General features: G+C 40.7%; 1 protein-coding gene across 6 annotated transcripts in view; it reads right to left on the bottom strand.

Moving 5' to 3' along the window:
* LOC107683539 (insulin receptor substrate 1-B-like) overlaps positions 1-17,691 on the bottom strand; it is a 60,151-nt gene that overhangs the window by 20,114 nt on the left and 22,346 nt on the right. For 4 of the 6 annotated variants that reach the window (XM_016479608.1, XM_016479611.1, XM_016479610.1 and 1 more), the window contains exons 2-3: positions 12,790-15,096; positions 11,239-12,306 (exon numbers count right to left, since the gene is read on the bottom strand). In XM_016479608.1, the coding sequence (XP_016335094.1) occupies positions 11,239-12,306; positions 12,790-15,096 (3,375 nt within the window). Of the gene's footprint in view, positions 1-11,238; positions 12,685-12,789; positions 15,097-17,691 lie in introns of all 6 variants that reach the window. The other 2 variants (XM_016479613.1, XM_016479614.1) reach the window with 2 other exon arrangements.

Here is a 17,691-nt window from a genome sequence, read left to right as displayed (position 1 = left end):
AGCCCCCCCCCCCCACACACACACACACACACACACACACACACACACACACACTACTGTTCAAAAGATTGGGGTCAGTACGATTTTTTTTTTAAACGACATGTATACTTTTATTCAGCAAGGATGCATTAAATTGACCAAAAGTGACATTAAATATATTTACAGTGTAAAAATATTAAAATACAAATATAGTCAAATATAAGTATAGTAAAAAATATTACAAATATTAAAAAATATAAATATTTTAACTGCTTTTCAATTAAATAATCTTAAATATACCACAATTTCCACAAAAATATTAAGTGGCACAACTGTTATCAACACTGATAATAAGAAGAAATTTTTTGAGCACCAAAACAACATATTAGAATGATCAAATATTAAAAAATATAAATATTTTAACTGCTTTTCAATTAAATAATCTTAAATATACCACAATTTCCACAAAAATATTAAGTGGCACAACTGTTATCAACACTGATAATAAGAAGAAATGTTTTTGAGCACCAAAACAGCATATTAGAATGATTTCTGAAGGATCATGTGACACTGAAGACTGGAGTAATGATGCTGAAAATTCAGCTTTGACATCACAGAAATAAATTACATTTTAAAATATATTCAATAAGAAAACAGCTATTTTAATTCAGAATATTTCACAATATTACTATTTTTCTGTATTTTGCAGTAGTGTAGTGTACACAAACTAGGAATAGGTTACAATCATCAGATTTTATCTATATAGTTTTTAGTTGTTGTATTTTTATCTGCAGTGATTTTAGTATCATTCTTGTACTTTTAGATAGTTTGCACTGTAAAACTTGCATGTGCTTTACATTTGCTGGAACAGCATTCACATTAAAACCATTTATGCATTTGTAAGGCAGTGACAAATTAATCAAATAAATATTAGTTAGAGACTTAAATGCATTGTTTTCTATTCCGTTTCTGTTGCAAAAACGAGTCTTATCTAAAGTCCCCGGAAGAAATTCGTCTGATTGGAGTCATGTAAACCCGAAAACAGTCTGATTATACAGACTTCCTCAAGAGAGATTAGTCACCTTCACTTCTTGTCCTTCATTCAACCCACCCAACAAGTCCATTTTAAATATGTGTCCCTAATGCAAACACACTTACGTCTACAGCTGCAGTAAGAGATCTAACCTACTGTATTTTTTTCACTCAAGGGTGTGTGAAACTCAACAGAAGTGCTTACTGAACAATGCCATGACCTGAAGAGAGATGTAACTAAGAAAAGATGAACAGCACTGAACACACACCCTAACATGCCTTGGAATAGGTAATGGGAGTGGGTCTTTCCATTACCTTTAACCTGTAAAACTAGATCTGAAGAAGACTATGTTTACTCCAGTTTCAGCAAAAACACACACACACATGCTCATTTTTCTACAAGCCCATAGGTCTTAAAGAGAAACACAGTCATTTTGCCTCCAACGCACTCCTGTACCCACAACATCAAGCCTAAATAGAAATAGTGGGAAAAAATGCCCTGACAGACTCGTGTGCCCTTATCGCTCCTTTCCTTTTCTTATCTGCCCATCGTTCTGTCTTGGCTGTCTCAGCTGACAGCCTCACTCTCAACGGAATGAGCCCTGTCAGGTCTGAGATAAAGAGATTATTCACACACACACGCTCAGACATGCACTTAATGGAAATGTACTGTACCTCTCTGAGATTACGATGATCGGTCGATTTGAAAATGTCAGCTGATCTTAAAACAACGCTCAAGACAGACGCTCTCACTATATGTGATAACATTTCTTGATCTTGTATATTGACAGAATGTTTTTTTATTTGTATTACTAAGAAAGTTAGAATTAACACAGCCAAATTTGCTGTATAATTTCTAGCTTTTATAAAAAATTAGGCTTAATAAATAAACCATATTTTTTGTACATTTTGTAAACAAAAGTAAATATCCAATGAAAAATATAAATGTGTATATATATATATATATATATATTTTCTATTTTTCTATTTTATATTTTACTTTTAATATTATATATTTTTCATTAGCCCACAAGTTATATCTGATTTAAATATAATTTTCTTAGAGTATTCAAGTTAACAATATTAAAGTTAAATTGAACTCCATCAATGTTGAATTAACATGGCAAAGTTTGAATAATTTCTAGTTTTTATTGAAAATGATGCTTAAGCCTTAAACAAATATTTTTTGTAACTTCTGTTTGTAAACGAGTTAATGTCTAATTAAAAATTAGACACATAAATATAGTTCTCAAAAATTCAATGCAATTTTTTCTGTGGTGAAGCCAGTGAAAATATTGGCAAAAATAAATCTGAACTACTGACCCAATGAGGTCAGAAGAAATAATCCTGGTTTTTAAGCCCTGAAATAAAAAAAGATTGCATGGATGGATGACAAAAGAAAGAGGAAAAAAGATGAGGTGAAGAAAAGTGCCAGAGGAAAAAAGTGGACAAAAATAGACAAGATGTTCTGAAACAAGCAGTAAAACCGGCAGTGAAACTTGAGCAAGAACTCTCTGTGAGGTCACAGAGGAAGAAAAATCGAGGCATGGTCATATGCGTCTCCATGGCAACCGTGTGTATCTCTGTTTCTTTGACGCAATAAGATGGCAGATCAAACTCGACAACACTCTAACTCTTGTTCTTTCTCTCTGGCTCCACATCGAAATACTGGCTCCTTACTGCCGTGTCGTGAGTCATTGTTTAGCCTTGGTCTGCATTGTGCAATTGAACTATTGAAAGAAAGCTGAATGAGCATCACATGGGTAAATGCTGTAGGTAAAGTGCAGCAGGACTTTCAAATGCATATTCAATTCTAGAAAATGCAATTGAACATCTTCCCACAGAAAAGGGTGAATATGATTCATCCATGTGTGCACAGGTAGTTTCAATCTCTCATTTGCTCAAATGTGAAAGCAAGCGAATTCATAAGCCTGTTACATAAAATTATGTGTTTTTGCATTACTGTGGTAGAAAACCTCAGGGCTCAGTTACCTGTGCAATTAAAGGGATTTAAATTCTGTCATAAGTATTCTCGTAGCTTCATAAAATTAAGGTTGAACCACTGAGGTCACATGGACTTTTTTTTTTTTTACGATGTCCTTACTATGTTTCTGGGCCTTGAACATGGTAGTTCCATTGCTGTCTATGCAGGGTCAGAAAGCTCTCGGATTTGATCAAAAATATCTTAATTTGTGTTCTGAAGATGAACGAAGGTCTTATGGGTTTGCAACGACATGAGGTAATTAATGACAGAATTTTCATTTTTGGGTGAACTATCCCTTTAAATCAGATGTGTTATTGACAGTTCAACTAACTTTAACAAATTTGCTCAACAAGATTCTATTCAAACTGCTGCTTCGACACAAAGAACGAAAAACAAAGTATTTTTTATCAAATGTACTCCAATAATAACTTTTTACAGTGTGGAACTAGACATAGCACCTCATGTAAAAATAGCTAAGAATGCATATTTTACATCAATGCACAAAATAAATCTCGCACATGTAGAAGTTTTTGCTATGAAATCCTTGCATACGTATGTTTTAGGCAAAATTTCTCTCTTTTTCCCTTTCCCTCTCCCTTGCTCTGCTTAAAACAGGGATTGAGTTGTCTATTCATCCTTTACGCACTGAAATCCTCCCATTTCCTCTCTCTCCGTGCAGTCAATGGGAGATTAAGCGTCAAAAGACAGTAGCCCTGGGCTCTAGCTGATGCTACTCACACACGCACACACACACACACACAATAACCGTGCAATAAACTCACAGCTGGGCACTTGTATAATACATTTACTGCTGGGCACGCATCCAGACACACACTTTGCACAATCTGTGTGTGCGGGTTTAGATTCTACCCTGTTCGTTTTATTCTTTTAAAAAACTGCAACTCTACAATCACATCTGCTGAGTTAAGCAGGCCAGCCGAACAGGCAAGCGGAGGCACAAAGCAGACGAGCGGGTGGAGCGGGTGGGGAGGGCCATTAAGAAGGCAGCTACATTTGGGTACAAAAGTGCATATGTGTGCAAAAGTAGGTTAGCGTTTAATATATTAAAATGTAATATGCAGCAAACGGCCAAGGATATTACACACACACACACACTTGTGTGATGGTCTTGTGTGATGACTGATGAAGGATAGCGTTGTAGGTCTTGTAAGGCACGTCAACAGATCTTAAATCTGAAACCTTCGTCAGAATGCTCAGTCTCTAATCTAAAACCCAAACATAACAGCTCCATTCATAGAGCTGGACAAGCAGCCACCAGATATACAGAAACACACACTTGGGTGCGCGCACACACACACACACACACACACACACACAAACATTCACATAGTTACCTGGACTGTAAGGGGATTTGAAGCTTTAGTCTCGACGAGCGGGTGGAGCGGGTGGGGAGGGCCATAGCACCTAGCCTCTAAGGATTGTGGGTATAGCTGCAGGTGGAGCGGGGTCAGTAATACTGACAGATGTAGCGACTTTGACGTAATCACTGTCTGAGTATAGACGCAATACCACATAGACAAACATTACAGAACAACATCACTGGAATTAAACAAATTATTAAAAATTACTATTTAAATAAATATATTAGTCTCTTGAATTAGGATTGCTGAGCCCTTTCACTTCACTCACATGCACAAACACCTAATTCAGTATTTAAATCTTAAGTTTATCAATTAGTAATAGTAGTAGTAGTAATAGTAGTAACAAAATTATAAATACATAACGGTTTTGATTATAGTGTCTTTTGCTCACCAAGGCTGCATTAATTTGATATTTGACATACAGTATATACAGTATATATATATATATATATATATATCAAATAAATGCAACCTTGGTGAGCATATATATACATATAATATACAGTATATATATATATTTTACCCCCCAAAATTCTTTTATTAAAAGGTCCGTACTGTAACATTAGAAATTAATTTTTTGTACTGTAATTTTTTCATCAAATTAATGCATTCTTGCTGAATAAAATTATTAATTGCTTCAAAATCAAACAAACAAAAACAATTGGATGGTAGTGTCTAATCAAAAAGGTTTTAAAACATAGGGATAAAAAATTCTGTCTTCATTTACCTACCCTCACCTCTATGACTTTCTTTTCTTCTGAACACAAAAACAATGCTAGGCAGAATGACAGCCTCAGTCATCATTTGTTTTTTCTGTATGAAAAAAAGATGAGAGTGAAAGGTGACTGAGGCTGTCAGTCCCTAACATTCTGTCTAACATCTCCTTTTGTGTTACAAAGACAAAAGAAGGTCATACAGGTTTGAAACAACATGAGGGTGAGTAAATGATGACAGAATTTTCATTTTTGGGTCTACAATCCTTTTTTTCTCCACAGAATTAAATTAACTGCACTTACTTCCAAGACAACTGGATGCAACTTGCTGCAATTAACATAATAAGGACAATGTAGCATATTTTCTTTCTTTCTTTTTAATAATGTGTTGTTTCACATACTATTTTAGTAGACTACACAATGCATACTACGCCACATGCTGTACAGTAGTGTTCTATTCCAAACATAGTCAATGTTTTGATAAAACCATAGAGCCACAATGTTTACACTTTGTAGAGAAGCCTACCAACAAGTGACTTATTTATGGTTGTCCCAGCAAATAAAACCAGGATTGGAAAAATATTTTAACTTAAAAAAATACTCACAGCACCTTCTAAAAGCTGTTACCAGAGCAATTCTACAGCCCACATCAACACTCAAATTCCTATTCACTTTGCTATTCAAAGTATTCAAATTCACAAGGAACCCATATTTTCTCAGGCTATAGGCGCTGATATCAGAACAGTCCTGAGGAAAAGAGCAGCTATAGAGCCCAGGTGTGGGCTTTTCTACAGAAACAGACACTTTTGTTAGTCTCTCTCAGCTACATCTGTTCTACAAGGACGTCCAATATTACCTTACCAAGCCCGTCCTACTTTCTGCCCTCCTGGACCAGTGCTACTTAACAACTATAGCTACAAAATATAGTACGTTTAAGCTAAAATTAATCAGACTAACTATAAACCTAGGGCACCTCACAGACTTCAATTAAATCACAGTCATACAATATATACTGAAATAAAATACAAAATTCCTCTTTCCGAAGTGCGACAGCTTTTGCGTCAAAGCAGTGCAGACACATTTACAGCTGTCTGAGTAGCATATAATCCTACTCGGATTATTCAGTAGGAACTGAGAGAGAGAGATCTCAAAAGAGATCTGCTGGCACATTCGCTTGTCCACTCTCCAGCTCCACAGGGTTTGTTGGGACATGGATTCCTATGGGACCATACATTACTCCGCCCCGTGGACGTGCATAAATAACCACAGATTACCTACTGTCAACTTTAATCTCTCTCTGTCTCTCGCTGTATCTTTCTTTCCATCTCTCTTTCTGTCATGTATACCGGCTGACCGCTATCAAACCAGCTACAACCAGATTGGGTCCTTCAGGACTACTAGGCTTCTGGAGCTCTGACTCAGACTTTACTGACTCAATTTTATGACAGCTATCAGTAAAAATAAAAAAAACTTTATCAGATTATCATATATATGTAGTAGGTACACAGTTCATCTGTAAAGGATGCTATAAATAAACTTGCAAAATGTTGACAGTGATAAACATACTGGTAATGTTTTGAGTGAGTAAGAATTGAGTGAGTCTGTTTCAAAAACACAGCTGTTTTTGGCCATTCCATGGATTTATACATTTAGCTGAAGTATCATTGACAGTTTCCAATTGTCACGAATCCGGTCCGTGGTCTTCCATCTGCTCGCCACCAGAGGTCGCCTTCCGATTACATTGACTCTCACACCACACAAACTGTTGCATGTCACCCTGGACTACATTTCCCATGCTCCATTGCACTGATTGGACTCACCTGCAGCCAATCACACACACACTATATAACAACCACTCAAATCCTTCTCTAATCGCCGAGTATTGTTTGCGTTTATCGCTCTCCTAGTGGTAGCACTTTACGGAGCCAGTTCCCTGTCCTAGTTTCTAGTTCTATTCTAAGTCTAGTCACGTCGTGTTGCCTGTTTCCTGATCTTCTGCCTGTCTTGGTTTTCTCTCCCGTCTTGTTGTTTGGACTCTGTTTTTACCTCGCCTGGATTATCATCTGTCTGTTGGATTACCCGTTTGCCTTGCCCTGTTGGATATTGTACGCCGGAGGCTGTTCACGTCTGTCCTTGGATTACTCTTTTGTCTCGCCTGTGCCATACCTGTTTACTGGTGTTACCCTGCCTGTTTCTGACCATGTATGTGAATAAAGCTTTGCAAATGGACTGAGCCTCATGTCTCAGTCGCCCCGTTACACCAATGCAGAACTGAGAGTAAAAAAAACATAGGCAGATTTCTGGATCAGTGTCTGGTGTGTAGTGTTAAGAATCAGTGTGTGATAAAGTGGGATTACAGGTTATTTAAAGGAGTATTCTGGGTTCAACAGAAGTTAAGATTAATTGACAGCATTAGTGGCATTTTGCTGAAAATATATACACTATCCTTCAAAAGTGTGGGACCAGTAAGATTTAAAAAAAAATTAATTAATACTTTTATTCAGCAAGAATGCATTAAACTGATTTAAAATGTCAATATACGATTTTTTAAATTTTACATAAGACTTTTTTTGAATATACGCTGCTACTGAACTTGCTCTTCATCAAAGAATTCTGAAAATATCACGGTTTCTACATAAATATGAATCAGTACAACTGTTTCCGACAAATCAAAATAAGAAAAGTTAGTTAGGTATATGGATGTTAACAGTGACAATTTAAAAAGATTTAAAGCAGAAATGTGACGCTTATAATTTTATAAACGCACTTACATTAATTATTTCATTAGAATAAGGATAGTGTATTTTTTGGGCTATAAAGTTGTTTTATGATTTTAGGAATTACGTCATGATAACAATATTGGATGTTGTTGTGTGTTGGAAATAACTTCACAAATAAATGTTTTCTTCACAATAAAAACATCATGTTAACATTTATTGTTTACGTTTTGTTGTACTCTTTAAAAGGTGAGTACTTTAACATTTGCAAATTGCCCTCCTTACTGCCACTTTAAGCGTCTCACCATTTTTTGCATTGAATGAATAAATAAATAAATAATGAGGGACAGGTTGAAAATAGTTTGTGTTAATCAACATTATACCACAGTAGCTGTTGATATAACTTGTACTAAACTCATAAAACTGCTTTAAATATTCGGGCCTCTCAAAATCAGTGTAGCCAGATGTGGTTGGGTGTGCACGCACTTTGTCAATGCAAAGCATAAATGAAGTCCAAGAGTAGCATTTACAAGTATGCATAGGTTTTAGGGTGCATGAGTGCACAACGGATGACATTCTTTTAATAAATGGATGTGTGTCCGAATGTGTGCAAATGAGTGCAGACTGTGGTGGAAATATAAACTATGATCCAGTTAAGCAAAACCCCCATGAGTAGTTAAAAAAAGCCATTATTACCCAACAATATCAGTGTAGGGGACCGTTACAAAACTCCTGAAGTGTCTCTGTGTTGTATTATGTGGTTATGGGTATTTATGTGTGGGATTAAGAGATTCAAAAATTACCTCAGCTTCACTTCACCCATTTAGGTAAATGTTGTCTTGTGGTTATGATATGGATGAATGATCTTTCTCACTCTCTCTTGTTAACACACTGGCACAGTAGAGGAATTCACCTCCCTAGGTGCCAGTAGCTGCGCTGGTCTAAATCCACTGCTCTCTACGGCAGACTGAGATACACGTGGCACTACCACACAGCAAGAAACAGAGTCCTGCCAGAACTTCAAATAGTCTCAGTGTGTGCACGGGCATGTAGGTGTGTGTTTGAGAGACCTTAAGCTGCATTTATTAAGCGGCTGCCTTGCTGATAGGAGGTTACGTTCCCTCTCATGCATCTACTAGAAAAAAGACTCTTCTATATACCATCCCAACTCAGAGATATTATAGTTCTCAGGCATTCTTCTGCCATTCCTTTCACCCTCAACTTTCTCCCACCACTTTCCTTCCATATCGCAACCTCTAATTCATCTCATTCTCTATTTTCTTTATCTTGACTGCTAGTGGGAGTTTGGATGTGGCCAGTGAGACCCAATCTGGAGTCCAGCCAGGGAAACTGCTTTCATAGTTGTTCCCCCCAAATGCACTGAAAATCCAAACAAATTAACCCTGAAATGTTCATCCGATTTCCTCAACTCCCACCAAACATGAAAACCTGATCCGACTCTGAGCTTCTGACTTTCTTTCCATCTTTTCTCTATCTGCCATTCGCACACTGTCTGTCTGTCTTTCACTTTCTCTCTTTCACTCCCATTGTGCCATCTCTTTCTCACCCTTGTACTATCTCTCCCTGCTCCTCTCAATTGCTTTAATCCTTTCTCAGATTGAAGGGGAAGGGGGGGGGGACTTCCCATACTACATTCTCTCCCAAAAAATCTATTTTTGTTTGTGCTCTCTTACTCTACTCGGACAGAAACATTTTATTAAAATGCAAGGGAAAAAAACTGAGCAAGGGAGCGATGAGTTCAAGCCTACTGGAGCTGAAACACACACGCAAGGGCACAGACACACAAACACACACACATACACGGCAGCCAGGGAGGAAATCCACGAACAAAAGGATCATTTATTACATGCAGAAAAGGGGGGGTTGCGGTTGTGACCACGTTGAGCCAGCGCAACGTTGGCCCCTCCTCAACATTCACAGCCAGCTCGCCGCATTCCCCCCCAGCGCCGATGCCATGCTGTCCAATAACTGCAAAAGACTTACTCACTGGGGCAAAAATAAGCCAGTATCTTTCTCTCTTCATTCTCTAGTTTTCAATCCAACTTTACATTCTGTGATAATCTTATCATTTGATTTAAGATCAGGCACCAAATCCGGGCTGTTTTAGCAAGAAAATAAAAGAGCGATAGTCAGATCAGAGATTTCTACAAACAACCATTGCAAGCTTTCTTTTATTCCACAAGAGTCACTGTTTTCTTGCATAACATAAACTGAACACGGAGCTTCAGACATATGCGGTTAGCCTGCTCTGTCACTATTTGTAAAAAAAGACAATTTATGCAAACATCCTGTCACTGAATGGCAAACCCCAATCTAGCCACAAACCCATACATGCATTTTAAGCACATAGAGGGAACTCAAAAAGACGGTAACTCAAACAGAATGAAAAGACTGTATTTAGCCATATACCCTGTCATTGTAACCCTTCTATATACATAACTATCGAGGACACTTTAATGTTTCAGCTCAAAGATAAATACTGGAAATTTCTAAAATACATTTAAAATGGTAAATCAAATTTCGGAGCCCAGGGAATGACAGAGGCGGCAGACAAAACCAATGGTTATGAGATTTGCGAAAGGGAACTTTCCATGGCTCTCTGATCAGTATTGTTGGCATTGTAATGCCTGGCAGACAGGTGGCTCCTGTATCTAGAGGCACCAGGTGGATATGAATAAAGAACAAAAGTGAATCATGGCCTCATAAAGTTTTGTTATGGAACAAGCTGTACTCTGTTTCAAGTGAATCATCAGAATCTGTTATTGACTAAAGTGGAATTAAAGATAAAAACAGTGTAAATACAGCCACACAGGAAATCAGACACATGATTCTGTCACTCTAATACGTGTGTTAAAGGTGTGCTAATATATTACAGTTGTGCATATAAGTTTGCATGCTCCTTGCAGAATCTGCAAGATGTTTTTCATTTATTAAAAATAAGAGGGATCATAAAAATTCATTTTTTGATTGATTACAGACCTCAGTGTTCAAGCCATTTAACTTACACTGCATTCAAGGTATAGCCTACATCTTATCAGTTCAACTTTTGCAGTGATCAATGACTGTATGTTTTGTGAAAAGTATACTTAAAACCAAAGAGGTGTGAACTTTTAAACAGGAAGAGTGTGTAAATGTTATTATTTTGTTTTGTTTGTCTTGTGGGAAATATCCTGTGAAAAATTTGGAAGAGCATTACTAAATAAAAAACAAGACTGCTATTTCTTCTGCGAGTGATTTATAAACTAAGGAGGCAAAAGCAGTATGCAAACTTATGCACTCAATTGTATGACAAATCTGTTCAGTGTGCTGATATGAATGAATATGATATGAATAAACCTTAGACTGTATGTGAGATTTAGGATTTCATACTTTTTAGACTAAACTCATTTTGAGATTCAAGCTGATCTTACCTGTACCTTCTTTGCTGCTGCTGCTACCTTGGTGTGTCCGCAGCTCCTCTGACTTATAGAAGTCAATGCTAGCGTACATGTTGAGGTTTGAAGCACTACCGCCTGAGCCTCCAGTTCCTACAGAACCTCCTGCTGCTCCCCCACCCAGCACAGAGGAAAAGATATGAGCGACAGGTGTGTGGACAGCTGCTTGCCCATCTGTGGCAGTGTGGGAGCTTTCCTTGTTAGCCAGGTCCAAGTCTATGTAATTGAGGCCCTGTTCCATGGAGGATGTCTGTGAAACAGATAGACTGGGTAGTCCAGAGTTGATGTACTGAGATGAGATGTCCGCTGAGCCACTGTTCCCCCAAAGCGTACCCTCAAAACCAAGTCGACGGGCCACTTGGGTGTGATCAGGGAATGCAGAAGAAGATGTTGCAGAGCAAGAAAGAAGTGAGGAAGGAGCTTGGAACGTTTCAGAGCAGTGGCGTCGACGACCTTGAGGATCCGCTCGAATTACTTTAGCCCCGTGATCTGGATTTGGGACTTTGGCAAGTGGAAAGTCTAGTCCTAGTCCCAAACCCAGGGCTGGAACTACTGACTCAGGCTGGTCTGGCAAAGAGGCTTTTAGTGATGTAGAACTTAAGGTGCTGCCTGAGTTCAGGCTAAAGGCCATCTTTGTGTAGTCTCCACATGCTGTGGGTGAGTCTCCTGGCTGTGGCTCTGATACCTGCCTGCTTTTTCTATGTCCCATCTCACTCTCTGCATCATCATCATTTAGAACTGCAGATCTGTGCTCATCATGAGCTTTAGGGGCTGCTGCAGGCGTGACAGGAGGAGTGGGGAATGGGGGAAATCCAAGTGATGTGAGGGAGATAGGCGAGGGGGACGGGGAAACTCCTAGCTCCATATTGACATACTCAGAGGCAGTTGATGGAGGGGTGGGGCTGGAGGAGCTATGCGAGAAAGGCAAGAACCCAGCGACACAAGAGGTAGGCCTGGGTAAGTTGCGGTGGGTACTGGGTGGAAGAGAAGCATCGTGCCGAAATCCTCTGGTTCCATTACCTCCTGCTTTCAGGTTCCTCTCACCCTTGAACTCAATACTGACATACTCCCCAGGGCTCTTAGGCTCAGGAGGAAGGGGTGTCTCACGGACTCTGGGTAAAGTGTTGGCTTTAGAGACATCCACAAACAGGCTAAGAGGCCTGACCCTCTGACCAGGATGTCCTTGCTTTACCCTTCCAGACCCTTGCCTTTGCTGCAAGGGTCCTTGCTCAGCATCTTTTGCAGGAGTACTTGCTGCTGCTCCTCCTGCCACTTTGACGGCCTTTTCTTCACCTTCACCAAGGCTCTCACTGCTAGCAGAACTGGAGGAGTAGGAAGACGATGAAAGGGACAGATGTCGACCAACGGGGGGTTCCTGATGCTTGGACTTGCTATTATCAAGCCCCCTACCTCCCCCCAGACCTCGACCACCATTAACCAAATGCTTCCCTCTTCCTGGCCCTTCCTCAAAGCGTGTTGAACTATTGTGTTTGTAGGAGCGGGGTAGAGAAAAGTAATTCCTCTCACCCTTGAACTCAATACTGACATACTCCCCAGGGCTCTTAGGCTCAGGAGGAAGGGGTGTCTCACGGACTCTGGGTAAAGTGTTGGCTTTAGAGACATCCACAAACAGGCTAAGAGGCCTGACCCTCTGACCAGGATGTCCTTGCTTTACCCTTCCAGACCCTTGCCTTTGCTGCAAGGGTCCTTGCTCAGCATCTTTTGCAGGAGTACTTGCTGCTGCTCCTCCTGCCACTTTGACGGCCTTTTCTTCACCTTCACCAAGGCTCTCACTGCTAGCAGAACTGGAGGAGTATGAGGACGATGAAAGGGACAGATGTCGGCCAACAGGGGGTTCCTGATGCTTAGCCTTGCTATTAATAAGCCCCCTACCACCACCCAGACCTCTACCACCATTAACCAAATGCTTCCCTCTTCCTGGCCCTTCCTCAAAGCGTGTTGAACTATTGTGTTTGTAGGAGCGGGGTAGAGAAAAGTAAGAATATACCATCTTAGGTGGAGGCTGCTGAGAATGCTGGTCAGATGGAGTGTGGGGCTCAGCTGGTGGCGGGGTACTATTGGCAGAGCGGGCGCTGATAGGTGACATATTCATGTAGTCGCTGCCAGTTCGGCTGTCAGCACTGCTGCTGCCGACCCAGGCAGTAGGGACCCCTCGTTGGTCTGGTGAACAGCTACTGTTAGGAGACATCATCATGTAGCCATCTGTGCCAGAAGGTGGTGGACGGATCTGCCGTGGGGGTGAAATGCTATTATTGGGGGTCATGGCCATGTAGTCATCAGCAGACTTTGAGTCTGGATCTGAAACTGTTACTGAGAGGGAATGAGAAAGGGATACTGGGGGAGCTGTAACTCCTGGTAACATGGACATGTAGCCATTATCCACTGCTCCATTAGCTCCTCCGATGACATCAGGGACACCCGTTTCACCACCACCAGCATCACTTTTAAGCTCTACAGCTACCTCCAAGTATCCTGTTGTGCTTGCTGACGCTCCAGAATCCTGCCTTGATCCAAAGGATTCTCGGCTGGTGGTGTGAGTCATAATTGCATAGTCGTCCTCTTCAACAGCTTCCTCCCCAGCTCGACGGTGTGGTGCAAGTCTCTCCAAAGCCATGGGTGGCAGAGAAGCCCGCTTGCTCATTATCTTGCGCTCCGCTTCACATTCTCTGCTAGAGGAGCGCCTCAGAACTCTCCTTGTTTGTGGCAATGCATTTTGGCCTGGCTGAGGTTTGGATGCTCCTCTCTGACTCATTAGGATGTAGTTGGATGCTTCATCCCCAACAGAATGCCCACCTGAGCTGCCGGCAGACCCTGCCTGCATTGTTGGGGTTAGCATAGAGTGCTCTCCAGGGCTGGAGCCGTATTCATCTGAGGAACCGTAGTCGCTAAGAGAACCAGAGACAGAGGTCTGTCGGAGAGGTATTCGACTGTACATGTTACCATTACCACCCACACCACTGCTGCTTGTCCCGGTTCCTACTGCACAAAACTCAGATCCATGTACTGAGCCAGAAGGCAGGCTTGGTGCAGCTGAAGGAGCAGGGGTTGAGGTGGATCTCATTAGCTCATGCTGTGCTTTGACTTGGGTTGGAGCACGAACAGATGTTGATCTCAGTATTGGGTTATTGGAACATGACCCATTAGTCGTGGGACTTGAGCATGATGCACTCCCTCCAGTTGTTGCACCACCTCCATCATCAACTTTTCCACCATCACTGGACGTTCGTGTTCGGGCAAAGCTGTGGCGAGAGGTTGGAGAAGTGCTATTACAGCCTCCAGTAGTCCCTGGTGGTTCGGTCCGTGGGCGTCTTGTGAATCCAACCTGACTGGGTGGAGGATTGGGGTGATGTCGTCGAGAGGGAACACTAATAGGATTTGATGCAGTGGTGCCACCTCCTGCTCCAGCGGCAGCTGACTGAGACTTGCTACGTTGGCGAAACTCCTCACTCAGGGCCTTCATGGCTTCCAGCAGAGTCTCATGCATATTCTGTGCTACCACAGAATCTTCCACTTGCATCCAGAACTCTCCAGGGCCAGTTACTGCAGAGCGACCTACCTCCACGAAGAAGAAGTTTTCAGAATGACCACAACGCCTCACATTCATAAGCTGGAGCACGACAGCGGCTGCATCGGAGTTCAGCTTGACAAAGTTGACTGTCTTTTCAGTCAGGCAGAGCCGGTAGATGCCAACAAGGTTCTTGGCTTGGCCCAGACCTTTAGGCCAAACTTTTACTTGCCAGACTTCCTTGAAGGCGGGACCAGGGGATGGTACTCCATAATCTCCCCCATTCACACTGTCACAGAGTGCTTTACCTACAGAGAGAAAGAAAACAAACATGTCAGTATAACCTTACACCACAAGGTAATTTTAGCAACCCATCTTATAAACTGAAAGTAAGCACATCTTAATAAAGATATTTAAATAAAAAATGCATAAGGTATAAATAATCTACAAATAACTAACAATCTTTTTGTATCATGTAACACCAATGAGAATGTGAATTTGATCAAAACACAATTTAGTAAATATAGGCCTATACACTTCATTCTAAAAATGTGACTCTGCCTGTGAAAACCCAGCTAAAGTCTTTTTTTTGTGATTTACTATTTTACATAAAATCATCCTTCATAATGTAAAGAACATTCTGTGAAAATGTAACCTTGATATCTTTAATACTGACTGAGTAAGGCCATGTCAAAGATTGAAATCATAGTGAAATTAATGGTTGAAATCAAACTTTGATTTTTGATTAGATTTCGAGACTTTAGCCTGGATTTCACAGACAGGGTCACAAATGTCTGAGTAAGCAGAGAGCTTCATATTTTAAAACTAGAAGTGGTTTGTTAGACAAAGTGCAAACAAGGAGGACAAAGGTCACTGATAAAAACTAAAAGTCAATAGGCCATTACTAATAAACTGCAAATGAACACTTCATACTCATATGAGATGCACTAATGGTCAACAGCCAACAGTCAATATTGCAGTGTGTGCAATGTCTCCCATAGAGTAAAAAAAATATTACAATTTGTGTCCTACAGACACACATAAAGAATTATGAACTGCAAAACATGCCTTTTAAGTAAGTGCTTAAATAAGTAAGTGCTTATTCTGGAATAAGCGCTTACTTATACTGCATCTTGGCCACACCAACAAGCTTGCCACACAGACGTTCCAAATCTGCAAACAGCCAGAGAAACACCCCTCAGAACCCTTCTGCCCCCAAATGCCACCCTTATGGGTAGGGTTGGGTACCGAAACCCGGTGTCAATATGGCACCGGTACCTATGTAACCGGTATGTACTAGAACCGAATCATAACGCAGTTTTCGTTGCCTCATTTCGGTGCCACTTAAGCCGAGTTCACACTGCACGATTTTCAAAGACGTCGCATCACTGTTGGTTTCACACTGAACAACTATCTGGGGTAGCATTCAGTTGTTGCTGTGTTGACACTGCACGATGGAACGACGACAGGAGGTTACACACTGCATGACTTTACAATAGGAAGAATCGCCGACAGCTCTGTCTGGTGCAGGGTTGCCAGGTTTTCGCTACAAAACCCGCCCAATTACTACTCAAAACTAGCCTGTGATTGTCACTCGCGTGAACGAGCACCGATTTGCCTCCGATGTCGGGCATTTGTCGGCGATTTCGCAAAACATGTCGGCGAGTGAAAAAGCAGGAAGAAGCATGGGCGTCGCTAGGCAGTTTTTAGCGGTGCTATAGCGATTAGCTCAATAAACTGTACACAAATTTGTGATCGCCTCAGAGTCAGTCCCCTTTAAATTTCATATGAAAACGGCGGCAGACTTCAATCGGCTCCTCCCCATCTTTTAGCGCCTTCTTATTCAATCCGCAATAATAGATTGTTATAATATCTGCATCTGTGCCGTTCTTTGTCATAAATCCAGTTTACATGACAAGGATTTATGACAAAGAACTGCGTGGGAGCAATCGGTTCCACATCTACTGTAAGGTTTTCGCTGCGTTCACCCCTCATCACGCCACAGCTGTTTCCTCCAGTGAAAACTAAGCTCATATGAATGCATCATTTTTATAAAACAATCATGTTGCCATTTTCATTTGAAAATGTATCTTTCAATGTAATACATATTCCAGTGCATGTGGCAAAGAGGTTTGCATACTTGAGCTAAAGAAAGAGGGTTGTACTAGAAATGCAAACAGTAAAATTGGTTACACTATGTACTAGAACTGAATCAGAACGCAGATTTCGGTGCCTCATTTCGGTGCCACTTAAATGCCTGAGCGATTGATTGAAATATTTGTCCTGGTTCTCCGAAATAGACGTAAGAAGCATGGGCATTGCTAGGCCATTTTTAGCTGGGCTATAGTGATTAGCTCCATAAACTGTACACAAATTCTTGTACTTCGTCTCCTCCCCGTCTTTCAGTGCGCTATTCAATCCACAGACCGCGGCGGCGCAGCACGAGCGGACTCAAACAGAAACAGAGGACACAAGGTGTGTGTTTATTGATAGATTGTTATAATATATGTATCTGTGCAGTTCTTTCTTTGTCATAAGTACAGTTTACAAAAGGTCACGAGGGAGCAATCGGTTTCCCATCTACTGTAGTTTTCGCTGCGTTCACCCCTCATCACACCACAGCTGTTTCCTCCAGCGAAAATCTAGCCCTTAACGCATATGAACGCATACTTTATAAAACGATCATGTTGCTATTTTCATTTGAAAATTTAATATTTAATATAAAACATATTACAGAGCATGTGGCATACCATACAGTCATTCACAGAACTGATTAAAGACAGTGACAGACAGCACTCAGTCAATTCACTCATATTAACTAAATATCAGAGTGAGATACAGTAGAAACATTATGTGTGGTTTTGTATTAAATATTGACCCAGATCGTGAAATACATTTATTAG

This window comes from Sinocyclocheilus anshuiensis, unplaced genomic scaffold (genome assembly GCF_001515605.1).
Source record: "Sinocyclocheilus anshuiensis isolate Anshui unplaced genomic scaffold, SAMN03320099.WGS_v1.1 scaffold874, whole genome shotgun sequence".
Taxonomy (NCBI): Eukaryota; Metazoa; Chordata; class Actinopteri; order Cypriniformes; family Cyprinidae; genus Sinocyclocheilus; species Sinocyclocheilus anshuiensis.
This window is presented reverse-complemented; position numbering and strand designations above follow the sequence as displayed.